The sequence below is a fragment of the Peromyscus californicus genome, unplaced genomic scaffold (assembly GCF_007827085.1).
Source record: "Peromyscus californicus insignis strain IS unplaced genomic scaffold, ASM782708v3 Scaffold_21__1_contigs__length_65335640, whole genome shotgun sequence".
NCBI classification, from domain to species: Eukaryota; Metazoa; Chordata; class Mammalia; order Rodentia; family Cricetidae; genus Peromyscus; species Peromyscus californicus.
Window position 1 is genome coordinate 15,404,114 of NW_026294514.1, and position 24,535 is coordinate 15,428,648.

At 38.8% G+C, this 24,535-nt stretch overlaps 1 protein-coding gene across 1 annotated transcript in view; it reads left to right on the forward strand.

Moving 5' to 3' along the window:
- The window catches only part of Pard3b (par-3 family cell polarity regulator beta), a 986,690-nt gene that overhangs the window by 119,122 nt on the left and 843,033 nt on the right, over positions 1-24,535 (forward strand). The window contains exon 2 of the mRNA XM_052749631.1: positions 12,489-12,590. Coding sequence (XP_052605591.1) covers positions 12,489-12,590 — 102 coding nt within the window. The remainder of the gene's footprint in view (positions 1-12,488; positions 12,591-24,535) is intronic.

Below are 24,535 nucleotides of genomic sequence, written 5' to 3' on the forward strand. Positions count from 1 at the left end.
TTTTTGTTAACTTTTGATATTTAATGTTTGAATTTTGTACTATATCTTTGGTTTTAAGATTGCACTGTACTTGATAGATATAGAAAGCTCATACTGTGTGCTAAAGATGAGCTTTCTTTCAAGATCTATAAGTAAGGAATTTTAAATATTCTTATAGAGATCCTGAGTGGGTCTGATGTCATAGGGAGTAGATTTGAAAATAATGAAAAATGTTCATTATTTTTATAAAAAGGTGCCATCATCTCTAGAGCTCTGTTTTCTCTCATATGTTTAGGCTAATCATAGGATCAAACATGACTCTTTCAGGCACCATATAAAACTGCTGAGTTTATGAATACAAAGTAGAGTGATTAATATTTTTTTCACTATTTAATGAGTGAGTATGTGTACTAGGAAGCAATGTATATGCCTTTGAATTTTAAAGTATTTTACTTTCTAATTAAAAAGGCAATAGATAAAACTTAGTTTATGAGATAAGAATAGGGTTCCTTGGAATTGTTATTGTTATTATATTGAAATTGTTTTTGTTCAGAATTATATATGACAAGGAAACACCTCCCTTTCTGTGGCTTAAACTTTGTGTATTCTAGAGTACTGTTAGGTAGGATCTAGAAGGGTCTCTCAGTGGTCAGTGAGCCAGTGAGTCCTACCAAGTTTTGAACTGAGGAATTATGAGTTGAGCCTTGAAAGCCCCCCTTTGTGTATGTGCATGGGGGGGTGGGTGGTGATTTGGTTCTTTAAGAGTGAGAAACTATTGCATATAAATGAATCTTTAATCAATAAAATTGTCAGCTAATCTTACATTTGTGTATAGATTAATGAAGTTCTGGGTCCTACAGTAAAACACTTGAATAACTGACCAATTGGGAGGTTTGAAGTGTGTTAAGCTTACAGATTTTCTACTTAACGATACTCTGTAAGTCTACCATCAGGCTTACAGCCAAATCCATCATATTTGTATCATAAATATTTTATCAAGAACAAGGCCTTTTCGGGGGTTTTAGATGAATATTGGAAGAGACACTGAGGTTTACACAATTCCCCCCCCCCCTTTTTTTTTTACCCTGTGGTATCCTCATGTTATGGCCACATATTCTTGCTATCTTACAGGGGTAGAGAGCTTATGTTACAGAATATGGTTCACTACACACAGGGTTTTTGAAAGATTTCTTTGTATGCTGAACTTCAGTCAACTTCTCTATTGTCTGTGTTACCTTTTCAGAGTAGCACAGCCTTGATGTATAAGGCCTGTAATTTGATGGAAGGCCCCATATGGTCATTTAATTTTCATGTATTGATATATAAAAGTCATTTTAAGAACAAACAAGGGGTCCAGATTTTAATAGCATGGCTAATCTACTCTGTATGATCACTGAGCATGGATCCCAGATGTAATCACAGTACCAGAGACTCTAATTTTCCTCTACAGTGCCACTTCCCACATATGATGGATGGCAGTGGGTCTGTCTCTGGCCTGACAATGAGCTAGGTAGGTGCTTAGAGTAAGGTTTTTTTTTTTTTTTTTTTTGGCATAACATGTTCTCCACTACAGTCCAAATAATTTATTTGGTGCACACCTGAAAAAAAAAATGATGAATAAGGTCCTCCAATCCTGGATAAAAAGAATGTGGTCTTGGTCTTATGGAGACAAAGCATTGTTTGTTTTCAATGTCTTCCTCAGGGACATTCAGAGGTAATTTTAGTAAGCAATAGTTCCCCTTACCTATCCTATAAACATCCAGTGCCTCATGAACTGCAGTTCTTCTAGCTTCAAAGTAACGAAGCATTTCCTTCCCCTAGTGTCTTCCAATTTAAGTGAACTTTGTTTAGCTTGTTCATTATAAACATACTTACAGGCCTTTAGTCACCATGGTTACTGTCATGGTGTTCTCTAGTTGGTTAATGATCATCTCTTAAAATCTGGCAAATATTTTAAGGGTAGTGTGGCCATGTCAACACAGTGTTGACTTGGTCCTTGCTGTAGTTTGGACCCAGCACTTAATGACATAGTCTGAGGTAGTAGCTTTAATCATTTTATCAGGCTCATTCAAAAGATGGCTCATTTAAGTCTGTGGTCGCCCTTGTGGATGCTAGACCTTTGACATAGCTGGTGGCCAGTGCGCCACGTGTTTTGTTGGTGGTCGAGCCTCGCCTTCCATCTTCCACAACGCCTACATTCCTGTTTGTTTAAGACTCCTTTCTTTTGCTGCCATGCTGCACAGCCTTCTGGTGGTTTTTATAGTTTTGTCAGGACAAGTGTAATGTGTGAAGGGAGCCACTAGATATGTCGGTTGAAAAAAGAAAGCACATTTTGAAACAAAAAAAACATTATTTACATTTTATACAAATATCTTTGAAGTGTTGTACACATATAGGGAAATGCATAAGTAAATGAAGACTAGCAAACAGATCAAGAAGTAGAACATGGTCCAAGAAGTCCCCTTGCTTTTCTTTGCACTCACTGTCCTTCCACTTGTTTTGTGTTGTGAAATAATTATGACAACCTTGAACATACAGTGCATGGAATCACACAGAAGTACTTTGAAAAGGTAATTGGGTTGTGTTTGCACAATGCTGTTTTGTGTTGTTCGTTCATGATGTTGAATGAACTTGTAGTTTGTCATTCTTATTGTTGTATAGGAGGAGTCCTTTGCAGTGCATCCTTCTGTCTGTTCTACCACAATGAATATTTGCTTTATTTCTTGGTTTTAAAAGTAGGATTAATTCTGCGGGAGAGTGAGTACTTATCTTTTGGAAACTTTACAAGCTCATTTTGATTTGAGAAATACTTAGAGAGGTAGAATGGCTAGTATAAGCAGGAAGTTTATGTGGTGGCTGATTTTAATTTTTAAAAAATATTTGTCTATTTTTGTTTTTTTGAGACAAGTTTTCTTTATCTAATCCTGGCTGTACTGGAACTCACTATGTAGACCAGGATGGCCTTTAACTTAGAGATTTGCCTGTTTCTGCCTCCTAAGTGCTGGAATTAAAGATATGAACTATCATACCTGGCCAGTTTTAATTTTTAAACTGATAATTTAGGATCTCTTTGGAAAGGAGTTCCAATGATGGGTTTTCTCTATTAGGTTGGCCTATGGTGGATTCTCTTATTTGCCTTAGTTGTGATGAGATGACCTACCATGAATGTGGCCATAGCATTTCCTGGGCTGGGCCCTGCACTGAATGCAAGTGGGACAACTGGGCACTGACACGCATGCCTGCATTCATGGCTCTCAGCTCTGGATTGTGGGTGCAGTGTGACTGGTTCTTACTGCCTGGAATTCCCGACAATGATGGACTGTTACCTGGAGTTGTGAGCCAGATCATTTCTCTCTTAAGTTGCATTTGTCAGAGTATTTTATCACAGTGGTAAGAAACAAAACCAAGACAGCTCATGTTCACCTTAATGGAATATCTATGTTTACATCTGATCTTTTCCAAAATAACTACACATGTACACTTCAGTGGGCTATAATTCTAGTTGTATATCTTCACATTTCTGACCTGAACCCTAACCTTGCCTAATTTGGACAAGATTAGCAACTTCCCAGTCTATGACAGTCTTCTTTAATTTGTCCTAAAGTTTTTTAATCTTTAGCAGAGATGTTTAACACATATTACAATAATTTTTAACATTTTATTTCTGATGTTATCAATATTATCATTTAAGTATTCTAATGCTATTATAAATGTTATAATAAATATTTTTATTTTATATTATATATATATTTATAATATATATTATAAATAATCTTTTTACTGGTTTGCCTAATTTGCTACAATTTTTTTTTTGCTTTTCTGAGACAGAGTTTCTCTGTGTAGCCCTGGCCATCCTGGAACTCACTCTGTAGACTAGACTGTCTTCAAACTCAGAGATCTGCCTGTCTCTGCTTCCTGAGTGCTGGGAGCCAGTATTTTTTAAATAATATCTTTATTAATTCTTCAACAATTTCATCCATTATATCTTGTTCATATTCATCTTTTCCCATCTCCTTTCAAATCCATACCCTATACCATATCCACTTAACTTTCTGTCCTCATTCCTCCTTTTTTTTTTAAAGCATGTAGTCTAATTAGTACTGTCAATATAATCTTAGATGTAGAGCCATCCACTGGAGCATGTTAGATTTACCCGGGGCCAAACTCTTAAAGAAAACTGCATTTCCTACCCTAGCAACCACCAGTTACCAATAAATGGGATATCTTTATCATGCATCTTCCTCCCAAGGCTCAGGGGATCATTGCAACAATATTTTTTTGTGAATTGTTGGAGTATTTGCAGATCCTTTTTCTGAATCCATTGAGGTGATCATTGGGTTCCCATGACCTTTTTCATGTTAGTTATCTAAATGACTGTGGTTGGTTTTGACTTTCAAACTACTCTTGTACTACTACAATAAATCTTATGTGGCTATGATGTATTATCTTTTATATACATCATTGAATTTGGTTTTAATGTATTTAAGACTTTTCCATATGTATCCAGGAGAGAGAAACTACAATAAAGGCAATTAATGACTAGGGGGAGAATGGAAATTAGCCTCTCCCAGGGATGAGCCCTCTTGTTCGTTGTCCATACAGAGTGGTAGCCCTGAAACCATATGCTACAAACAACAGAAATGGACTCAGCAGATTGTATTTATATATCTTTGGCATACACATTCATATATACATACATTGTTATTACAATATTGATGTATGTTACAATACATAATATGTATCAATAATAACAAAAACGAGGCTATCAACTTGAGTGTTGGGAGGCATGGAAGGGGTTTCAGGCAAGGTAGCTGAGAGGGGCTGGAAGCAGGAAAGGTGATAATTTCAATTAAAAACATACAAATTGGGTAAAATTGGCGCATGTGTCATGTATGCTTGTTGAAATGTGTTTTCTAAGTTTTTGTTTTGGTTTCATTAATTATAGGCGTGCATTTGTGTGTTTATATGTATAAAAAAAGAAATTTGGCTTAATGTGTTAATTATGTTTAAATGATTTTCTGTCTGATTTTTATCATCTTCTGTCAGGAGCCTCAAACTCAACTTTGCGTGAGTTGTGCATGTCGTGATCTTCCTTTCTGTTTGTTGGCAGGATGCTCACTGCAGCAATGCTAGTGTGCATGTGCAGGGTGAGAAGTCTTTTCTTCTCACATGACTGACACTTTGTCCTAAGGAACCTTCCTCCTGTCTCTAGGAACACTTCTTCCCTCAATCTCCTGCGCTTGATAATAGTAAGACTGTATCATCTCTCCTTTGACAGAATTATAGAATTTTGAGTTGAAAGAGAATTTATAGAGGCACCTCCTTATGTAGTCTCCCTGTTTATATAATGGAGATTAACAGTCTTGTGACTTCCCCCGATATTACTTTGAACTCATAATGAGACCCATTGTACCTTTGTATCTCTGAATTCTTCAGAAGCATAGTTTACTAAAATTGCCTCAGCAAGCTTGATGTGTTTGGCTTTCTTCTGAAGTTTGTAGTTGGAACTACATGAACAACATGAAGGCTTGTTTAGAAGACAGTTAGGGCTGGGTCATAACACCCTTTTTATTCACGGCTGCCTTTCTGGATCATAATGTCCTTCATATTCATGGCAGCCTTTTCTGTATCACAACACCCTTTATATGTACTATTTACTGGATTACATTCACTGTTGCCTTTCAGGACCACTACACCATTTGTATGTACTACTTCCTTTCTGGATTACATATACTGTTGCCTTTCTGGATCACAACACCATGTATATACACTACTGCCTTTTCTGGATCACAACACCCTGCATATACACTACTGTCTTTTCTGGATCACAACACCCTTTATATGCTCTACTGTCTTTTCTGGATCACAACACTCTGTATATGTACTACTGCCTTTCTGGATTACATATACTGTTACCTTTTTGGATCACAACACCCTTTATATGCTCTCCTATCTTCCTGCTTGAGCTCTTCCCTGTCAGGTGTCATGCTTGGGGTCTTGGGCTGCTTTCTGAAATTTGCATTACCTGGTTGCTGGTTTCTCTGAAGCTTCTGCTCTCTGCCCATCCCCCTTTCCAGACTTGCTCCACCCTGTGTTTTCCCAGAGTCCCCTGCAGAGCACATTTCTCTCTTCTGGCCTTTGAATAAATAGGAGAATAACCCCAAAGGATTATGATAGAAGTAGCTAAGTTTTTAGGTATGTACATTTTCATAATTCTCCATCCAATTTCTGACCCTGCAAACTCACCTCAGTACTGTTTCTTTAGATGGTTGCCCAAGCCTTGCATTCTCATAATTAGGAATTCCATTTGGAAGCTTTTTCCCATTGCTTCTCTTGCTTCTGCTCAGACACACTGAAACAATGAATTTGGGACCTTCCATTAACACCCACGGTGTCCTCTACATAATACCTGATGTAAAAGACTCCGGAGTCCTCCCCCTTATGGGCCAGCTGAAGCCCAGTGCAATAACTTTAGTCCTTATACTTATATACACATGGGGCAAGACCCGTTCCTCCACCTGAATCCTATGCAACTATGTCTTGTAAAGTTAGTAAAAAAAAAATACATTCATTAAAAAGGTCTTTAAAATTTTTCATACAAACATATATTATATGTTGGATCTATCCCCCCATACATTTTCTGTATATAAAGAAAAACATTTGACTCTGGTGTTTATAGAGTATCTGACCTTGAATAAGTCAGTTCATTTTCTCCTGTTGCCTTCAACATCTGTAAAATGGATTAACAATTATGTTACGAGGACATTTGAGGGTAGATGAGTTAATCATACAAAACACCCAGTGCCTATAGTGCCTAGCTACCAGTAAGCATGGAAATGCATTAGTTGATGGCATTAAAAACAGAGAAATCTCATTTGTGGATGAAATCTGAGAAGTTCTGCAAAGAAAATTCTGTCTTTCCCATGAACTTCCATTCTACAGCTGCATTCCAGTGGGCACGATGATTCTTGTGGCAACTTAAGCCATAGGAGCCCAGGTACAGGGGTGAGCTCTTGCCAGTGTCAGGAGAGTTCAAGGTCAGTGTGGCCCTTATTCAGTCATCGGCTTTTCGTTTGTAGTGCTCTTCTTGGAACAGCAGGCCCCCCTTCTACCTCTAAGTATTTGCTTAGAGACCGGTGTGTTTCTCCTGTCTTTTGTTTCCTGGTGCAGTTCCCCACGATTCCAGCATCTGGTCTGCAGTCTACTTTAGACATTGCACATGGGAAATTGTGGTTTTTTATTCTTAGACTAGTATAGTTTGTAAAGCCTAAGTTGTTTTATGTCACATATCCACAGCAAAAGTTCAAAAGACCAATACATGTTTGGAACAATGTATTGTTTCTGTATTTGATCATTACAAATACCATTTTACTGTCTTGGTCCTTCAGTTAATGTTTTTATCTTAGTTTCTCAAATTCATCCCTGTAGAGTGGCTTAGTTTCAAATTCCAGGAAGATTTATATTAACTGTATATTCTTAGAAGTAGAGAAAATGTAAAATATAGTATGCTAGTTTTCAATACTTTAATGATCCCTGGAGTATGTTAATAAGACTTATTGGGTTGCATAATGAGCACATGCACAGAGATATTTTAAAAATAGTATTTATATGTGCACAGAGATGAGTGCTACATGAATGTAAACTAAATGTCATAATCATGAAAAAATAACTAAATTAAAGTGATCCTAGGGATTGATTGGGAACTGTGACATATATGTGAATTTTTTCATATTTGACTGTTTTCTTTTCTAATGGTAATAAAGCCATGTAAACAAAATGCAAAATGTTGACTGCAATGTAATGGTTGAAATGTTTACATACATAAAAGGGTCAGAATAAATTTATACCCTTATGATGGCTGTTGGTTGCTAGTACTGAATCCATATTCTTAAAGTGATCTATGGAGCCATAGCTGAATGCCACAGAGACAGAACCATAGTTGGTACATTCTTGTTTATTGATTCTCCTATCGTGAGTGTACTAAATACTCACCTGAGACTGCTGCTCTGGGGCTTGTCTGTTTTTCTCCAGGGTTACATGTGTGAGCATCATGAGCTTACTCTTTTATTAAGACATATTATTCTGTGTATGTGTGTTTGTTAGAGATACACACACACACACACACACACACACACACACACACACAGAGACTGAAACACACATATACAGAAAGAGGGCGACAGAGACTGAGACACACGCACACATACCCAGTGACTGACACACACATAAACACAGAGAGAGCGCCTGATATACACACGAACACACAAACCACGCACAGACACACACACACACACAGAGTGCCTCATATACACATACACACACACACACACACACACACATACACAGAGCTCCTGACACACACACGGAGCTCCTGACACACACACACACACACACACACACACACACACACACACACACACACACAGAATGGTTGCTATGACACATACATAGTGGTCAGAGGACAGTTTCAGCATACAGTTCTCTCCTTTTCCCATGGTTAAACAGGGGCAGAACTGAGATCATAAGACCTGCATAGCAAGTGCTTCTCGTTGATGGACCACCTCCCCAGACTTATTTTTCTGTTTTAGTGTATGTATAAAAAGACTGTAACACGAATCTTAAAAGGTCTTATAATAAAAAACCCAGAGCCAGATACTGGGGTGAAAGCTGAAAGATCAGAGGAGCAGAACAGCCAGCCACTAGCTTACCTCTACAGAATCCTCAATCTAAAGAGAGGGAGCTCCTGTTTCCTCACACCTTATATACCTTTCTGTGTCCTGCCATATTACTTCCTGGGATTAAAGGCGTGTGTCACCATCACCTGGTTCTGTTTCTCTCATGTAGCCCAGTGTGGCCTTGAACTCACAGAGATCCAGAAGGATCTCTGCCTCCCGAGTGCTAGGATTAAAGGTGTGTGCCACCACTGCCTGATCCCTATGTCTACTTTAGTGACTGGCTCTGTCCTCTGATCCCCAGGTAAACTTTATTGGGGTACACAATATATCACCACATTTCCCCTTTCTTGTCTAAAATAATAAAAGAAGATTATAACTAATATAAGAAAAACTATGTACAATAAGTACAATAAGTATAAACAATATATACAGTCAATAAATACATCAACAATGTCTAGTCTATTTGCATTTGACAAATTCAGAGAAAATATTCCATTATCTATCCTATCTTTGTGAATCCAAAGGATTATATCTAATTCACCTTCTATCCTAATTTGCATTACCAACCCAAAACTATCTTTTGATATCTTACAAACTTACACACTTTATACCTCTTTAGTGAGTTTCTTTTCGAATTTGTTAACAAGAAAAACTAACTATAACTATCTAATCTTCAAAAGAGAAAATCAATGTGAGAGAGTGATTTAAAATGGCATCTTTTCATTAAAAGTGCAGTACTATATTATTTGCTGCTTTTGTTAAATATAATTACAGACTTACCGGAGTATTTGAAATACAACTGGATTTATATTTATATTGTTTTGCATCAGTGAAGTGACTTGGTCCCATGTTCTGTTTTCCTTCTGGCCTTAGATCCCATAACAGTTTCTGAGGAAGGAGTCCTGTGTGGCTTCACAGTCTCTTCCTGATGCCATTTGTTAGCCATTTTTGTTATGGGAATAAGACATCCTATTTAATGTTTCTTTATTTTTTTTCATATTTTGGTTGTTGTTGCTTTTAATTTTCCTCTTTTAAATGAATACTTAATTTCCCCATTTCTTTCTGTTTATATCTCTAGTAAGGTTGAATTAATATGTCTTGCAGTTGCTTAGGGTGATTGTCCACTTTAGTTTTAGGTATTATGGTCTACTCTTACGAACTGAGCCCAAAGGAAAAGCAGTGAGCAGTGCTCTTCTTTTAATAGCTTCTATTTAAAGAGATTTTTCAAAATGCCTCCCTTTGTATGATGATGCTGTGCTGGTTCGTTGTTGTTGTTGTCAACAGTACAAATGAGAGATGCCTAAGAAGAAGGAACCTCAACTGAGGAATTGCTTTAGATCAGATAGGAAGGTCTGTAGGGTATTTTGTTGATTGCTGATTGATGTAGGTAGGCCCAGCCCACTGTGGTCACTGTCACTTCATGGGCTGTATAAAAAAGTAGCTGCTGCTGAGCCTAGGAGCAAGCCAGTAAGCGGCATTCCTCTGTCGCCTGCCTCCAGGTTCCTACCTCGGCTTCCCTTGGTGATGGACTGTAGTCTGTAAACCATAGAAATCTTCCCTTAACCCAAGTTGCTTTTGGTCAATGTTTATCACAGCAACAGAAAGCAAACTAGAACACATCATTATATATCAACAATTTTTTCTACAGAACTGTATTATTATATAAAGAAAGAACAACTCAGTGTATGATTATAGCAAATTGTTGTTTGTGGCATGGTTGTGTCAGGATGTAACCTCTGAAACTTTCTAGGGAAGCGGTATAGTCTGATGGCATTACATTGTGTTTATAAACCCAGATTCCACTTGGAATCTTATTTCCTGCCTTTAGCTCATCTTTGCTAACACAGTGCTTTGAGTTGGCACAAGTCTCTGTAACAGAATCTGAGAGATGGGTATTCTGGGCCTTGCTTATCCAACTGTGTTCTTACTGCTCATAACTTTGGCTTCCCATCTGATCAATAGAAGTAGGCATTACTTCTAAGAAACCATCAGAATTTGCACCTATAATCCTAGCATTAGATGGAAATGAAAACCTTATTCTTCCTGGAACTGCTCTTCAGATACTGTATTTGAAACATGCACACACACACACGCACACACGCACACACACACACACACACACACACACACACACACACACACACACACAGAGAGAGAGAGAGAGAGAGAGAGAGAGACAGACAGACAGACAGAGAGACAGAGAGAGACAGAGACAGAGACAGAGACAGAGAGCGAGCATAATTTTGAGATGTTTAAAGTCTAGTGGAGGAGAATTCCTTCAGATTTTTAAGTCTATCATTGTATCAAGTTGGATTTTTGTAAAGTTTTGTATTTGGGCCAAGACCTCCATATAGATGCCTTAAGGAATTATTATTTACTAGCATGCTCTAGCTTTTCACCAGGGGTTAAAGGGAAGGCTGTATGGCAATCATTTCTATTAGCTTTTGTAAAATCGCAATTGCATTCTGTGGGTTCCATCAGCTCTTATTCTTAATAAAGACTCATTTGATAAGGCTTAAAGCTTTGTCCTAGTAGGGTTTCCATCTCTGTTTAGAGATTGGTATCTGTTCCTTTACCAAGTGCTTTACAGCTTGAGGCTTTCCTTCTTCTTGAGGTTAAGAACCATAGGACCAAGTTGGCTTTAGCTTGGCTGTTCTTTAAAATCTCTACGGATGCTTTCCTTCACTTCTTTTGTTGGTTTGTGTCCTTTTCCTGTTGTTAATTCTTTATTTTCATACTTATCCTGGAACTAGGCAGTGAACAAACAATTGAGAGACTCTATCACCGTTACATTTAATATCAGACTGTTTCTTTTAAACTAAGCATTTAAAAATACTAGTTGGAAATAATCTAAATCATAAGGTCAATTTAGAGAACTCCATGCTCAACTCTGAACACAACTACTCATAGACTAGCATGCTGTGGGAGGATGGGGACAGAGCTGGAGCTCTTCTCCAGCTACCAGTAAAGTACTGAAGTGGAGGATGCACGCTGAGCATGGAAAGTTAAAAAGGCAAAGGGGTGGGTGTGACTACCCCTCCCCCATCCCACTATGATGTTCTGAAGTGATAACTGCAGGAATTACATATTTCTGCTTTGGGAATTTTATATTACAGTTTTACTATCTACAGTTGAGAAAGTATCTTCAAGATTATTCTATGCTAGCATATTTGTGGCATTACTTAAGTTGGAATATGCATTTCAAGTTGGTTGGGCAATTCATTTTTTTGCATTGTAATTTGATTCCAGAAAAATATGAGATGGGTATTCTGAGAGTTAAACAGGATAAAAGTGACAACTATTCATCTGAAAAGACCTTTGGTTTGTGTTTAAAGGTTTTGTTAGTGTGCTGGTTAATGGCTGTCAACACAAGCCTGATAGATGTGAGAACTGAGAGAAATGTCTCCTAAGATTGGTCTGTAGGAAAGCCTTTTGGACTTTTTCTTGATTATTGGTTAATGGAGAAGGGCCCGGCTCACTGAGGATGGTGCCACCCCTGGACTGGTGGTCCTGGAAGCCATAAGAAGCAGGCTGAGCAAGCTATGGGGAGCAAGCCAGTAAGCAGCACCCCTCCATGGCTTCTGCATCAGCTCCTGCCTCCAGGTTCCTGCCTGCTTGAGTTCCTGTCCTGACTTCCTTCAGTGATTGTGCCCCGAGAGTTGTAAGACAAAATAAACCTTTTACTCCCTAACTTGATTTTGGTCATGGTATTTTATCACATCAGTAGAAACCCTAACTATCGCATATTTTTATGGAGACAAATTATTTCTCTTAAAATGAATCTTACTTTGGTATAAGTAAATTGAGTCATCAAGTTTACTTGTCCCACCACAGGATCCTGGATACTGGGTGAAGATTCATCACTTAGAATACACAGATGGAGGAATCCTGGATCCGGATGATGTCTTAGCAGATGTTGTTGAAGACAAAGATAAGGTAGATGACTCTGAAACTGTTCTTCATTTTCCTTTACTGAGCAGCATATTTTCAAGTCATTGGATTTCTTCACAAATTCATGTGTCAGTTATTATTAAAAGATACCATCTGTTCAGGTTTCACCTGGACAGCTCATAAATCAAAGTTCTTCATCAGATGTTTGCCTGAAGTTTGTCAAAGTTTGGGAACTTGTTTGTGGTGGCCTAATTAGCAGACTCTTCATTCTCCAGAGTTCCCAATACATCTCAATAAATTAGTGTCAGCCACAGAGGCTTTTGGAGTTGCTGCTACTGCTGGCTCTGGAGTTTATTCCAGACACTTACTAAATATTCATCCTAATGCCTGAGGTTGGAACGTGTTTTGCGTTTGCATTGGAGAATATAGAGGGGTATGGATGACTCATGAAGAGCTATGGTGTAGATTTTTCTCAAAGTAGATGGCACACTATATTGTGTGACTGTCTTTCTTTCATTATTAACCCCCAACCCCACTCCAAAAGAAAAGAAGAGCATTCAGTTGAGAAACTTTAGAAATGTTCTGTTACCTACTTGAGAATAGTTCATCACAAATGTAATGATTGAATGGAATTTTGCTTCTTACTACTTTAAGAAAAGTATAAAAGTAAACTATTCCATGGCTATACCCTGGATTATTGCCACTGTAACACTTTGATGAATATGAACTCTATGTTGTCCTCAGAAATGGAACTACTTCCAGGGTTTCTTCTGCACCCTCTTAGCATTGTTTATAGGAGGTTTATTTATATTTGTGGCAGGTTTCTCTGTATTGTTTTTCTGTTTCAGGGCTCGTGTGTGTGTGTGTGTGTGTGTGTGTGTGTGTGTGTGTGTGTGTGTGTGTGTGTTTCAAACTTACATTAATCTTTGCAAACAGATTTTGTCTTTTATATTTTCTCTTGGTACTTGGCTTGACTGGCTTTGGGTGGTAGTCAGCCATTTCCTAAGGGAATTGAGTCTCTCAGTAGACTGTCGCTCCTAGAAGACAGGGACTAAAGACTCTTCATCTTTTGTGTTCCCTGTGTTGATAGTATCTGCTAAGACATTTAATGACTATTCTTTTGTTGTGCTTTCTGGAGCTAGGGTTTCCTTTCTAGCTGGTCTGGTTGGGCCTGTGCTTATGTGATTCTCCCACCTCAGCCTCTTGAGTTCTAAGTTCACAGCCTGAGCTATATATAGTACATAGCTGAAGAACATCAGTGAAGTCCCCTCCCCTTCACAACACCCAAGATGGGTCTCCACTTGCCTTTTCCCAGTTCACTTTCTGCTTCCTCCCTGGGACCACCTTCTTCCTGCAAGGTAGTTGAGATATTTGGCTTTTCTTTTCATAAAGAAGGGAACCCCCACCTCAACTTCCACTACCAGTGTGTTCATACAAAAAGCGGGAAAATGCTCAATTGAAGAAGGGGCAGAAGAAACTCTCTCACCTTAGCCTTTTCCCAAACCCCATGTCCAGAAGGAGGTTCTGTTAACATCCGGGGAGCTCTGTCCAATCCACCAGTTTCCCCTGCTGTATTCTCTATATTGTTTCTGCAAAGCTTTCTAAAACCATATCCTGTTCACTAGCCACAGGAGCAGCCTTATTATGTGTAGTCTCTCTTTTAATAGGACTTAACACCGTTATTAAATCAGGAGACAGAGGGAGATAATCAGTTAAAATCTTAGCAGAGGATCCATATATGTTGGGTACAGCTTCAAGTATTCTCTTAATGTACTTTCATGCCTCTCCATGAAGCCTGTCATTGTTCTACACAATCGATAAGGATTTGTACTTTTGATGTTGCCTGGAAAAAAAAATCATTCCAATTTCTTCCTTTTGTTAGAAAAATGGCGAAGAAGAGAGCATTCTTATTTTTCCTGATGTTCTCTGTACAGTCTGAAGGTTTCCTTACAGTTCTTATGTTAGTGTGGGAGCAGAGCCCCACCAAATGCGTTTCCCTTACTTTTCAGTCAGTTTAGAGTATGCAGTAATTTCAGCGGATGGTTTGTGGATGTCCTGTGGCATATCAAACCTGCCCAAGATTGTCTGAGGCACAGTCAGGCTTTTATAGCCACCTGCTTGTAAACTGGCTGCCTAATACTCTTTCACAGATAGAATATGGACAGACAGCAGGCACAGAGAAGCTTGGGTGGATGTACATATTCATTATGCCGAAGTCATAACACTTCCGTTCCTAGGGTAGGCTGCCTGCAGGGGGAAGTGGCAGGGAGGGCCTCTTGATAGCCTGGAAGCAAGGAGTGAAGCAGCAAAGACGACAATTGTGAGTTCCAAAGCAGTGCCAGCTAACGTCGCTTTGCTGATGGAAAACCCATCTGTGCAGTTCAGTAGAGGCTAAAAACTGGAGGTGGAATGGTCTGATGTAGAAATCAGAGAAGGGGCTAATAGAGTTGACTGAGTTTGCTAACGAGGTGCCTCTGAAACACATGGCCTTGTTACTCAGTATCAAACTTTTAAAACAGTTATTCACATGGTGAATTGTGTTTTATTCGTTTTTGGCATTGTTGAAGAAGACAACTACAACATAATATGGAAATATGAAAATACGTAACATTTATGAAAATTGAGTTGCTGCCATGACTTTATTAAATACAAAAGTAAGACTGTACTGTATAGTACACCACCACAGGAAAATGTCTTTATCTTTGGCTAAGTTTTATAGATGGGAAGGGCTACGCTTGGAGACAGGCCAGGAGTTCTTGTTGGCTTGTATTGTGCGTTGACCCTTGAATGTCATGTGCCGTCTGGTTCTCAATTATTCCACTATCAGCTCAGCTTTATCTTCTGCTTTTGGTACAGGTGCTTGATAGACATAGTGTAAGTGTTAGGGTTTGCGGTCAGAAGAGCATCTGGGCTGATGGGGCCAGGAAATAACTCAGAAATCACACCACGCATCAGATGTCACCCAAGAGATTTATTGGGGTTGGGGAGCAAAAGGCCACCTCTGAGCAGGGACAAGAGAGAGACAGACAGAGACAGAGATAGAGATAGAGAGGGAGAGACAGAGAGCAGGCTGAAATGGCAGGGCCCTTTTAAAGGATGTGTGTGTGTTGCATTTGGTGGCTGGTGATGATGTGGCAGCTAGTGATGAGTCCCTGGAGTCAGGCTGGGAGAGCCCCTGGTTCCTAACAATAAGATTTTCATCTGCCTTCACCTCAGGTTCAACAGTTTGTTAAATGGCAAAATGTTAGTTACTATGGTGTTAGTACAGAAGAATCATGTGTTTTATGTCCTTTGCTGTCTTTTAATATTATGGTACTATTATTACTGTACTCTACTTGCGTGTTTTAAGTACCAAACTGTTTGAATTTAAGTACTGAGACATCAAAGGAACTATCTTCATGTACGTTTTAATAGTTTTAAATAAATCTTATAAAATTTGTTTTAAAGTTATTAAATTGTTCAAAATAGTTTTATAAGAAGATACTTGATTAATATGACACAACATTTGGATTAACATATTATTATTATGTGAGAAATGAAAATGCCAGCAGGACTAAATTTAGAATGAGAACACACTGTCTGCTAATATACTTAGCATTCAAGGATCTCATATCATATTCAAATAGAGACTAGTGTGCACGGTGAATAAACTAGTGACCTGAAACAAGACACACTGTCACACTGCTTTCTGAGAACACTCTGTTGCCCTCTAGTGGATGGCACAGCCCGGCAGACACTTCCTGAACTTGAAAATCGACACTACCCCATTTGAAAATGTCTTTTGTCTTGTTAATGTAGCTCACAGCTGGGAAGTGGTTAGTCAAGCCAGAGTTCACACATACCTGTAGGTGCTCTCTTAGAGTTTTCTTAAAAAGGCCAAGGTCATTGTTTGCGTTTGTAAACCTTGTTTATGTTTTTGGAGTTCTCACCTTCCTTTTCACTGACTGCAAAGTTGATGGCTGATGGTGATGAGAAGTGTGTAACTTTCAGTGTGTAATTAGACAATTCATGGTGTGCATTGTGGTTTGCTTGGGAAATGGGAATGCTACATTAAACCTTTTGTTAATGATCCCTGAATTATTTGTTTTTTAGACTCCTGAGTTAATTTTTGAGCACTTACTTTATTAGTGATACTTCCGCCTCAATAAAAGTATTTATTATATTTTCTTAAATAGTGATATGGCAATTTTGACTCTAAAAGTTCACATTGATTTTGGGGTCTTGAAGTTATGAAGATGTCTGGAAGAGGTTTGAACAGTGCTTCAGAAAGAAATGCAAAAGCTTGTAAAGAGGGAAAGAGATATTTTGCCAAGTTCCACATTTCAAGATGACTTTCTGCCTATAGAGTTATGAAATTATAGAATCTTAGGTCCAAAAATACAAGAATCATATGGACAAACCTTAACGTCTTCCTAAAGAGGACATCTCTGAACCAGGGAAGTCTCTAGGACTCCATGTCTGTGGTGATTTCTTTCCTGAGTCCAGCCTTGCACTTCCTCTGTGGATCTGAGCACAGCTGGAGAAGCTCAAGGCTGATGTTGCAGGTGACATCCCCAGAGGATTTCCTGTCCTGTTTTCTTCTTTTCTCTCTCTATCAATAGGGCATCCTTCCCCTCCTCTCTAATGCTTGAACTTAGCAGTTATTTCAAAACTTTATTTATGAGCACAGTTCATTTTTTATCGTTTCACGTGTATTTATAACCCCTCTTTGCATTTCCAGAGATATAAATTTTAAATTAATAAAATTCCAGGCTAAGGTTATGGTAACTGATAGGGAGTGATCTTCTTATGTCTAGTCAGCTTCTTAACTCTAAATTGTGCTAACTCATTGGCTAAGAGATTAGATTATGAACAAACTTAGTTAATTTCTTGGGTTTTTTTGGTTGTTTTTTTAAATCTGTATTACTTTCAGAAACTTAACCCTTTCTTTGTCCCATGGTTTTCTCATGGGTAATTGGAACTAAAAAATAAAAATGCAATAATTTTATGTTATATCGTATCATGTGTTATAACCTAGCCACAATTTAAAGCCAAATTCTCAGGAGAGTGAACACAACATCATCAATAAGTGTTAGGTGCTGTTATGTTATATTACATACTATATTTAGCATATAACTATTAAGGTAGATTAGATTTATATTATTCTAAAAGTATGGCTTAAAGGATATCCCTTCTAGGAATGTGGCTTGTAATCTGTATTTTCAGATTTGGAATCTGTGGATTCAACCAGCTGTGGATCAAAAGTATTCAGAAAAAAGTTCCAGAAAGCATGACTCCAATTTACTCAAATTTGCCATGTCAGGAGCATTCCTGAATCTGTCCAGATGAAATGGGGTGTGAGCAGACCCCATCTCACAGGTCCTCAGTCTCTCCAATATTTGTTCTACCGTTGTTCTCTCTAAGCCTAGGATGTTTCGTGCCTGTTGTCAAGATGTGTTGGCTTTACCTCCCCCTGTCATTATTGCATAAGCAATAGAACAACTGTTTATATGATGTTTATACTTTGTTAATATACTTAGTAAGGTGCCCATAATTTAAAGTATATGGAGGCCATATATGGCCTATATGCAACCTCTTGTCCATTGGGGACATGGCCATCTATCCATAGAGGTTGGTGTCTGAAGGGCATCCTGGACCCAACCCCTGTGGATGTTAAAGGACGGCTGTACTGAATGAAGTCCTAGCCTCATCACCATAGATTCTGTTCTGAGGCTTTAGAATACCCCCCAGCTGCTTGAAGCATCTTAAATATCAAGAGTAATTAGGCTACTGTTTTTTTCTTATATGCACCTCCCAATTGTTCTGTATCTTTAGTGTTTTCCTTGTTTAGTGTGCTGGTTGATCCTTGTCCCTGGTCTCGGCCTAATTAGGATTCAGTTTTATTGGTTTATAACAATTTTATCTCCACGAGGGTCTCTGTTTTATCCATTGCTTATTTCCAGTGCCTGTAACCGTGCCTAGCCCTTCCTAGCTGTACAACTTTTTCATTGTTTCATCAGAGGTCAGAAAGAAGAAATCATCAGGCCTGATGGTACTGCTCATATAGCTACTTACTCTAGTATAACAAAAAGTAAACAGAAAATGTTTGCAAGAATTCAGATTTGATAAGAAAAAAATCCAGTCACATTGGAGATGATAATAATGTTTTACTTTAATGTAGAATGAATGAATGAACACTTTTTAGTGTTGAATAATTCAATCACTCAGAATTTCAGTTTACTCACTGGTGAAATGAGAGGGGTAAATGGTCTTAGTGTCACAGAGACAGTTAGAAGCTGTGTGTGAGAAGTCAGTGAAAACATTAAAGCACTATACACATAGGAAGAATGTGCCTGTACCTCCTTCTCAATTTTTATTGATCATTCAATAGCCAGGTCAGATTATTTTAATAGTTAGTGTTTTCAGATCACCTCAATCCTAAGTGACTTTGGGGGCACTGTAACTTCATACACATAATAAATATGTTTTAATACGACCATTAATATTGGACTTTTAGCATTTTGAAATTCTCATGATTTTATTATATAGCTTCCCTTCTTAGGTATAGCTTTAGTTTTGTTTCCTCAAGTACTTCCATGTTTGCTTAGAACTGGGATGGTTTTTTAAAGATATCTTCCACCACCTAGACTTCTTACAAGTTTTTCTTTGTTATTTTTGTATCTTTGATACGACCTCACTATGTAGTCTGGGTGGCTTGGAAATTACTATGTAAACCAGGCTGGCCTTGAACTCACAGAGATTTACTTGCCTTTCTTCCTAAGTGTTAGTATCAAAAGTATTTGCTACCACCCCCTGCTTGTACTTCGGTTTTAATAAGCATCTTTGATTTTAGTCAATGATAAAGTTCGAACCAGAATTGAGGGTTTCTGATTCTCTACCATTTTTGTTCCATGAAGCTATATTGTCCCTTTTAAATATTACAGTAGGCAGCAGTGTGCAGACATGTACCCAGCCCAGAGGAGCACTTTGCATTAATACCTCTGTGACCTTACTATGGCGAAGATAAATGGGGTTGGGAGATAGTAACTAAACATAAAGTAATCCTGATGACGGCCAAGTCAAATACTGGCTCCCTAGTGCTTTCTGAAATTACGTGGTTGGCAATACAGCATGGATGTGTGTGCATGAGTGAATGGTAGGCAAGGGGTACATCCCTGTACAGAAGGGTGTGGAGTGTCTGCCTGTTCTTATTCAGCTTTTTCATTGTTTCATCAGAGGTCAGAAAGAAGAGATCATCAGGCCTGATGGTGCTGCTCATACAGCTACTTACTTTATTTAGTACAACTAAAAGTAAACAGAAAATGTTTGCAAGAATTCAGATTTGCTAAGAAAAAGATCCAGTCGCGTTTGAGATGATAACAATGCTTTATTTAGGGCTAAAAATTAACTCAAAAAAAGAGTCAGAGAACCCACCTTGTACTTTACAGTGTGCCCTTAGCCAGAAATTGTCTTGCTGGACACAGTCCTACAAATTCTCTCTCACTTTAGTTTCCTTTCAAACTGCCTGTACAGGTATATATCTCTGCCACGATTATGGAACAATCAGTCTTTACAGAAACATTTATTTATAATTATGTAACCTACAAATTCTAGTCCCACTATACTATTTTAGATTATATCAAATAGAAGGAAAACTTCAGAATTTACAAACCACCCTCTCTTAAAAATGCAGATGTCTGCAAGTGCTAATTGGTCACCCATCAAGTGTGTATTAATTAGACTGTATTCCACTAACACCTAGCGGGATGCATCTCCATCAAAGCAAGGTAGTAGATTGTTACCTTGTAGAGGACTGGATTTGATAGTATGATTCTAAGGTTTTCTAAATATTCTAGCATTTCTCATTTACAAACTTTGTCATTTATATGGTCAACTATCCCTGCCCCAGCTGCATTGAGAAGGCCCCAAAGAAATGAACTATCCAGTAACACTTAGGACTGTGATGTGCCAAAGAAATCACTTTTGTTCTTAGCTCTTATAGCAGCTCTCTGAAGTACATCTCTTATGGATGTGCTTCCGTGTAGATCAGAAGGGACTTGCCGTGATGATGAGAGAAAATCAGGCCACTCAGGAACTTGATAGAGGCTTAGAAGGAAGGAAGGCTGCCTGTGTCAAAGCCTCACTCTTCTGTCGAGGAGGAGATAGTAGCAGGAGGAGTCAGAGTGGAGGAAGAGGAGAGGATGCTCCTTAAAACTGAACAGGTAGGAAGACATAATGTCAGAGTTTCACATTCAAATAGCAAGCTGCAAATTGTAGTGGAAAGACAATTGCATCCAGCTCCTAAAGACTCAGAATCTTAAAAAGTGTGTGTGTGTGCGTGTGCATGTGCATGTGTGTGTATGTGTGTGTGTGTGTGTGTGTGTGTGTGTGTGTGTGTGTGTGTGTGTATGTGTGTGTGTTCTTGTGCATGTGTTCACTACTTAATAATTTAAAGTAGGTTTTGAGAAATGGGCAGAGGTGGTACTTTCAAGAGGAGCAGAGGAGGAGGGGCATGAAGGAGAATAACTGTTTTAGGAGAGAAGAGATCTCAAGAAATACATTAGGAAGTTGTAAAAAACAATAGTTATAAACATGCTAGACCCCATGATCCAAGGAAATAGGCAGGCGTGCCTCCAGCCGGCCAAGGAGGATGCTGTCCATTAGTGACAGGTTACTCAGGAAGCCTAAAACACTGTTTAGTTCCTGGAAATGTCACAAAGAGCTCTGAGCTGTGTGACAATCTGATGGGAGTCTCATATTCTAGGCTTTCAGCCTGGCTCTGCTGCCTCTTCTGTTCTTAGGGCTCCAATATTCTGTGACTAATAAGCTGCACTGAGACAAACAGGCATCATGGGCTCCTCTTGGAACTGGACTGGTATTTATAACACTTCCATGGGGTACTCATTTCAGACTTTGTATAAATGCCTTAATTTATAAATATGTTTTTAGTAAGCAAGAATATTCGCTTTCCTTAGTCTCTTAAATTACAGTATTTTTAAAGCTCTCTATGTGTATAATTTTTCTGTTGAGGAAGAGAGTGTATCTTTTCCGTGATAGGAATCTAGGCTCTTCACTTAGGGAATCATGACTAGATTTCTGAACTTAATACTGACAGTTTGGACACTTAGGTTCTCTTTTTAGATTTCCTTCTTTTGATGTTACCAATCAGTTTTGAAAGATCAAGTGACATTCCCTAAGCAATAAAGAGGAAAACCCTCTTGTGTAGACTTCAGCTGGAGTAAAATAGCACAGAAGCCAGTTCAGATACAACTCCTTTAATAATTTCAACCTAAAGTATATTACAATTTAAATAAGGTTTTTTTTTTTTGGTTTTTCGAGACAGGGTTTCTCTGTGTAGCTTTGCGCCTTTCCTGGTACTCGCTTTGGAGACCAGGCTGGCCTCGAACTCACAGAGATCCGCCTGCCTCTGCCTCCCGAGTGCTGGGATTAAAGGCGTGCGCCACCACCGCCCGGCCTAAATAAGGTATTTATACAATCTGAACTATAAACGAATTGGAATGACTTAAAAGTGTGATAGAAGATGATTTTCACAAACCGAATATCTGAAATATCCATACACATAAAACCTGAAGCGTCTCATAGTTCTTAGTTGATAATAGGGTAAGAACCTACTTCTTCTAGACCGACAGCTTAGTGTGGCCACTGTGTTCATTCTCAACGGAAGCCAGCGTATAATGGTATAATGAGATTTTCTAAATAGGTCACCTTTTAAATGGAAATTATACCAAGCCTGTGCTTAACTCATGTACAAATGAAAGTGTGTACTGCTTTTGCTGATGAAAAAAGGAGAGAAATATCTTCATGCAGAGCCTCAAAGCGAAGGTCTCAGAAATGTCCTTGGTTCTCTAGCCAAAATGCCAAAAGGGAGCTCTGGTGTCCCATCTCCTGACTGAACATCCTTGAGGCTGTACGTAAGGGAGTGTGGCTCCAACTCCTTTTAGAACCTAGTTCAGTGGCTCTCAACCTTTGGGTCACGACCCCTCCACCTGAGTTGCCTAAGACCATTGGGAAACACGGATGTTTACATTATGATAATAGTAGCAGAACAGTAGCAAATTATAGTTATGGCGTAGCAATGAAAATAATTTTATGGTTGAGGGTCACTACAATATGAGGAACTGTCACAGCATTAGGAAGGTTGAGAACCACTGGTTTATAAGTTCTTCATAAGTTTATTAAATGTTAGTTTATTAAACTTTACTCTTGAGTATAACATACTTGATTTGTCACAAATCTTGGATGTCTGAGGAACTCAAAGACGGAAGTTTCTATTTATAAGTAGTTTCTCATCTACATCCTAGGGAAACAACCTGAATCTAAGGAATAGTAGATGACGATCATGTGTACCCAGTTTCCTGGAATGAGATACTTAGCTTTTCCTCTGGTTTTAGTCTTCTTCCTAAGTGGTTTTAAGGTCTCTACTCTTGAGGGGAAGATGCTTCAGTAGCCTCGATTAGGGTTCAGTTGCTCCTTTAAGGGAACACTAGTTTCTCTTGGTCAAAAGAATGTATGTACCTCTGATTGGGTAGGGACCGAGCGTTTATATATTTGTATATGTGTATGTGTACACATACATGTATATACATTTACATGCTAGGTTCTGCTTATGAAAGGAACAGGTCATTCTTGTCTTTCTTATTTCAGGTCACCTTACTAAATACTATATTTTTTTTTTTTTTTTTTTTTTTTTTTTTGGTTTTTCGAGACAGGGTTTCTCTGTGTAGCTTTGCGCCTTTCCTGGAACTCACTTGGTAGCCCAGGCTGGCCTCGAACTCACAGAGATCCGCCTGGCTCTGTAAATACTATATTTTACAGATCTATTCATTTTACTGAGATTTCAGTTTTCTTTTTTTTTTTTTTTTTTGGTTTTTCGAGACAGGGTTTCTCTGTGTAGCTTTGCGCCTTTCCTGGAACTCACTTGGTAGTCCAGGCTGGCCTCGAACTCACAGAGATCTGCCTGGCTCTGCCTCCCGAGTGCTGGGATTAAAGGCGTGCGCCACCACCGCCCGGCCAGTTTTCTTTATAGCTGAGTAAATCCCATTGTGTGGATGTCCCACATATTCATTATTCATTCAGCCTCTGATAGACATCTCAGCTAATTCCATTTCATTGCTGTTGTCAATAGTGCACCAACTTGTACAGGTGTCTCTGTGGCAGGATATGGAGTTCTTTGGGTTCATTCATATGAGGAAAGAACACCCCATTCACTACTGGTTAGTATGCATATGCAAATTAGTGCCATCGATATGGAAACCAGTATAGATTTTTCTCAAAACAAAACTAAAACCATATCACCTAGCTGTATTTATTTGGTCTGTTCCCTAGTCTTTGTAACTTTTATTTTAACACAGGTGAAACATTTATGACTAACTTCAAAGTGTTGAGATTTCTCTTCAACTAGATTAACTCTTATTAACATGAAGAAACTGGAGACTATTGGAGGCAAACATTTTCTATTTTTTCCTTTTTCTCTTTTTTATTAGAAATTTTTTATTCATTTTACATACCAACTACAGATCCCCCTCTCTCCCCCCCCCCCCAGCCTTTCTCCCATCCCACCATCCATTCCTACCTCCTCCAAGGCAAGGCCTCACATGGGGAGTCAGCAGAGTCTGGTACATTCAGTTGAGGCAGGTCCTAGTCCCTCTCCCTGCAGCAAGTCTGTGCAAGGTATCCCAACATAGGTAGTGGGCTCCAAAAAGCTGGCTCATGCACTAGGGATGGATTCTTATCCTACTGCCAGGGGGCCCCTTAAGCAGATCAAGCTACACCACTGTCTCGCCTATGTAGAGGGCCTAGTCCAGTCCCATGGAGGCTCCATAGCTGTTGGTCTAAAGTCCATGAGTTCCCACTAGTTTGGTTTGGTTGTTTCTATAGATTTCCCCATCATGATCTTGATGCCCTTTGCTCATAGAATCCCTCTTCTCTCTCTTTGACTGGACTCCTGGAGCTTGGCCTGGTGCTTGGCTGTGGGTCTCTGCATCTGCTTC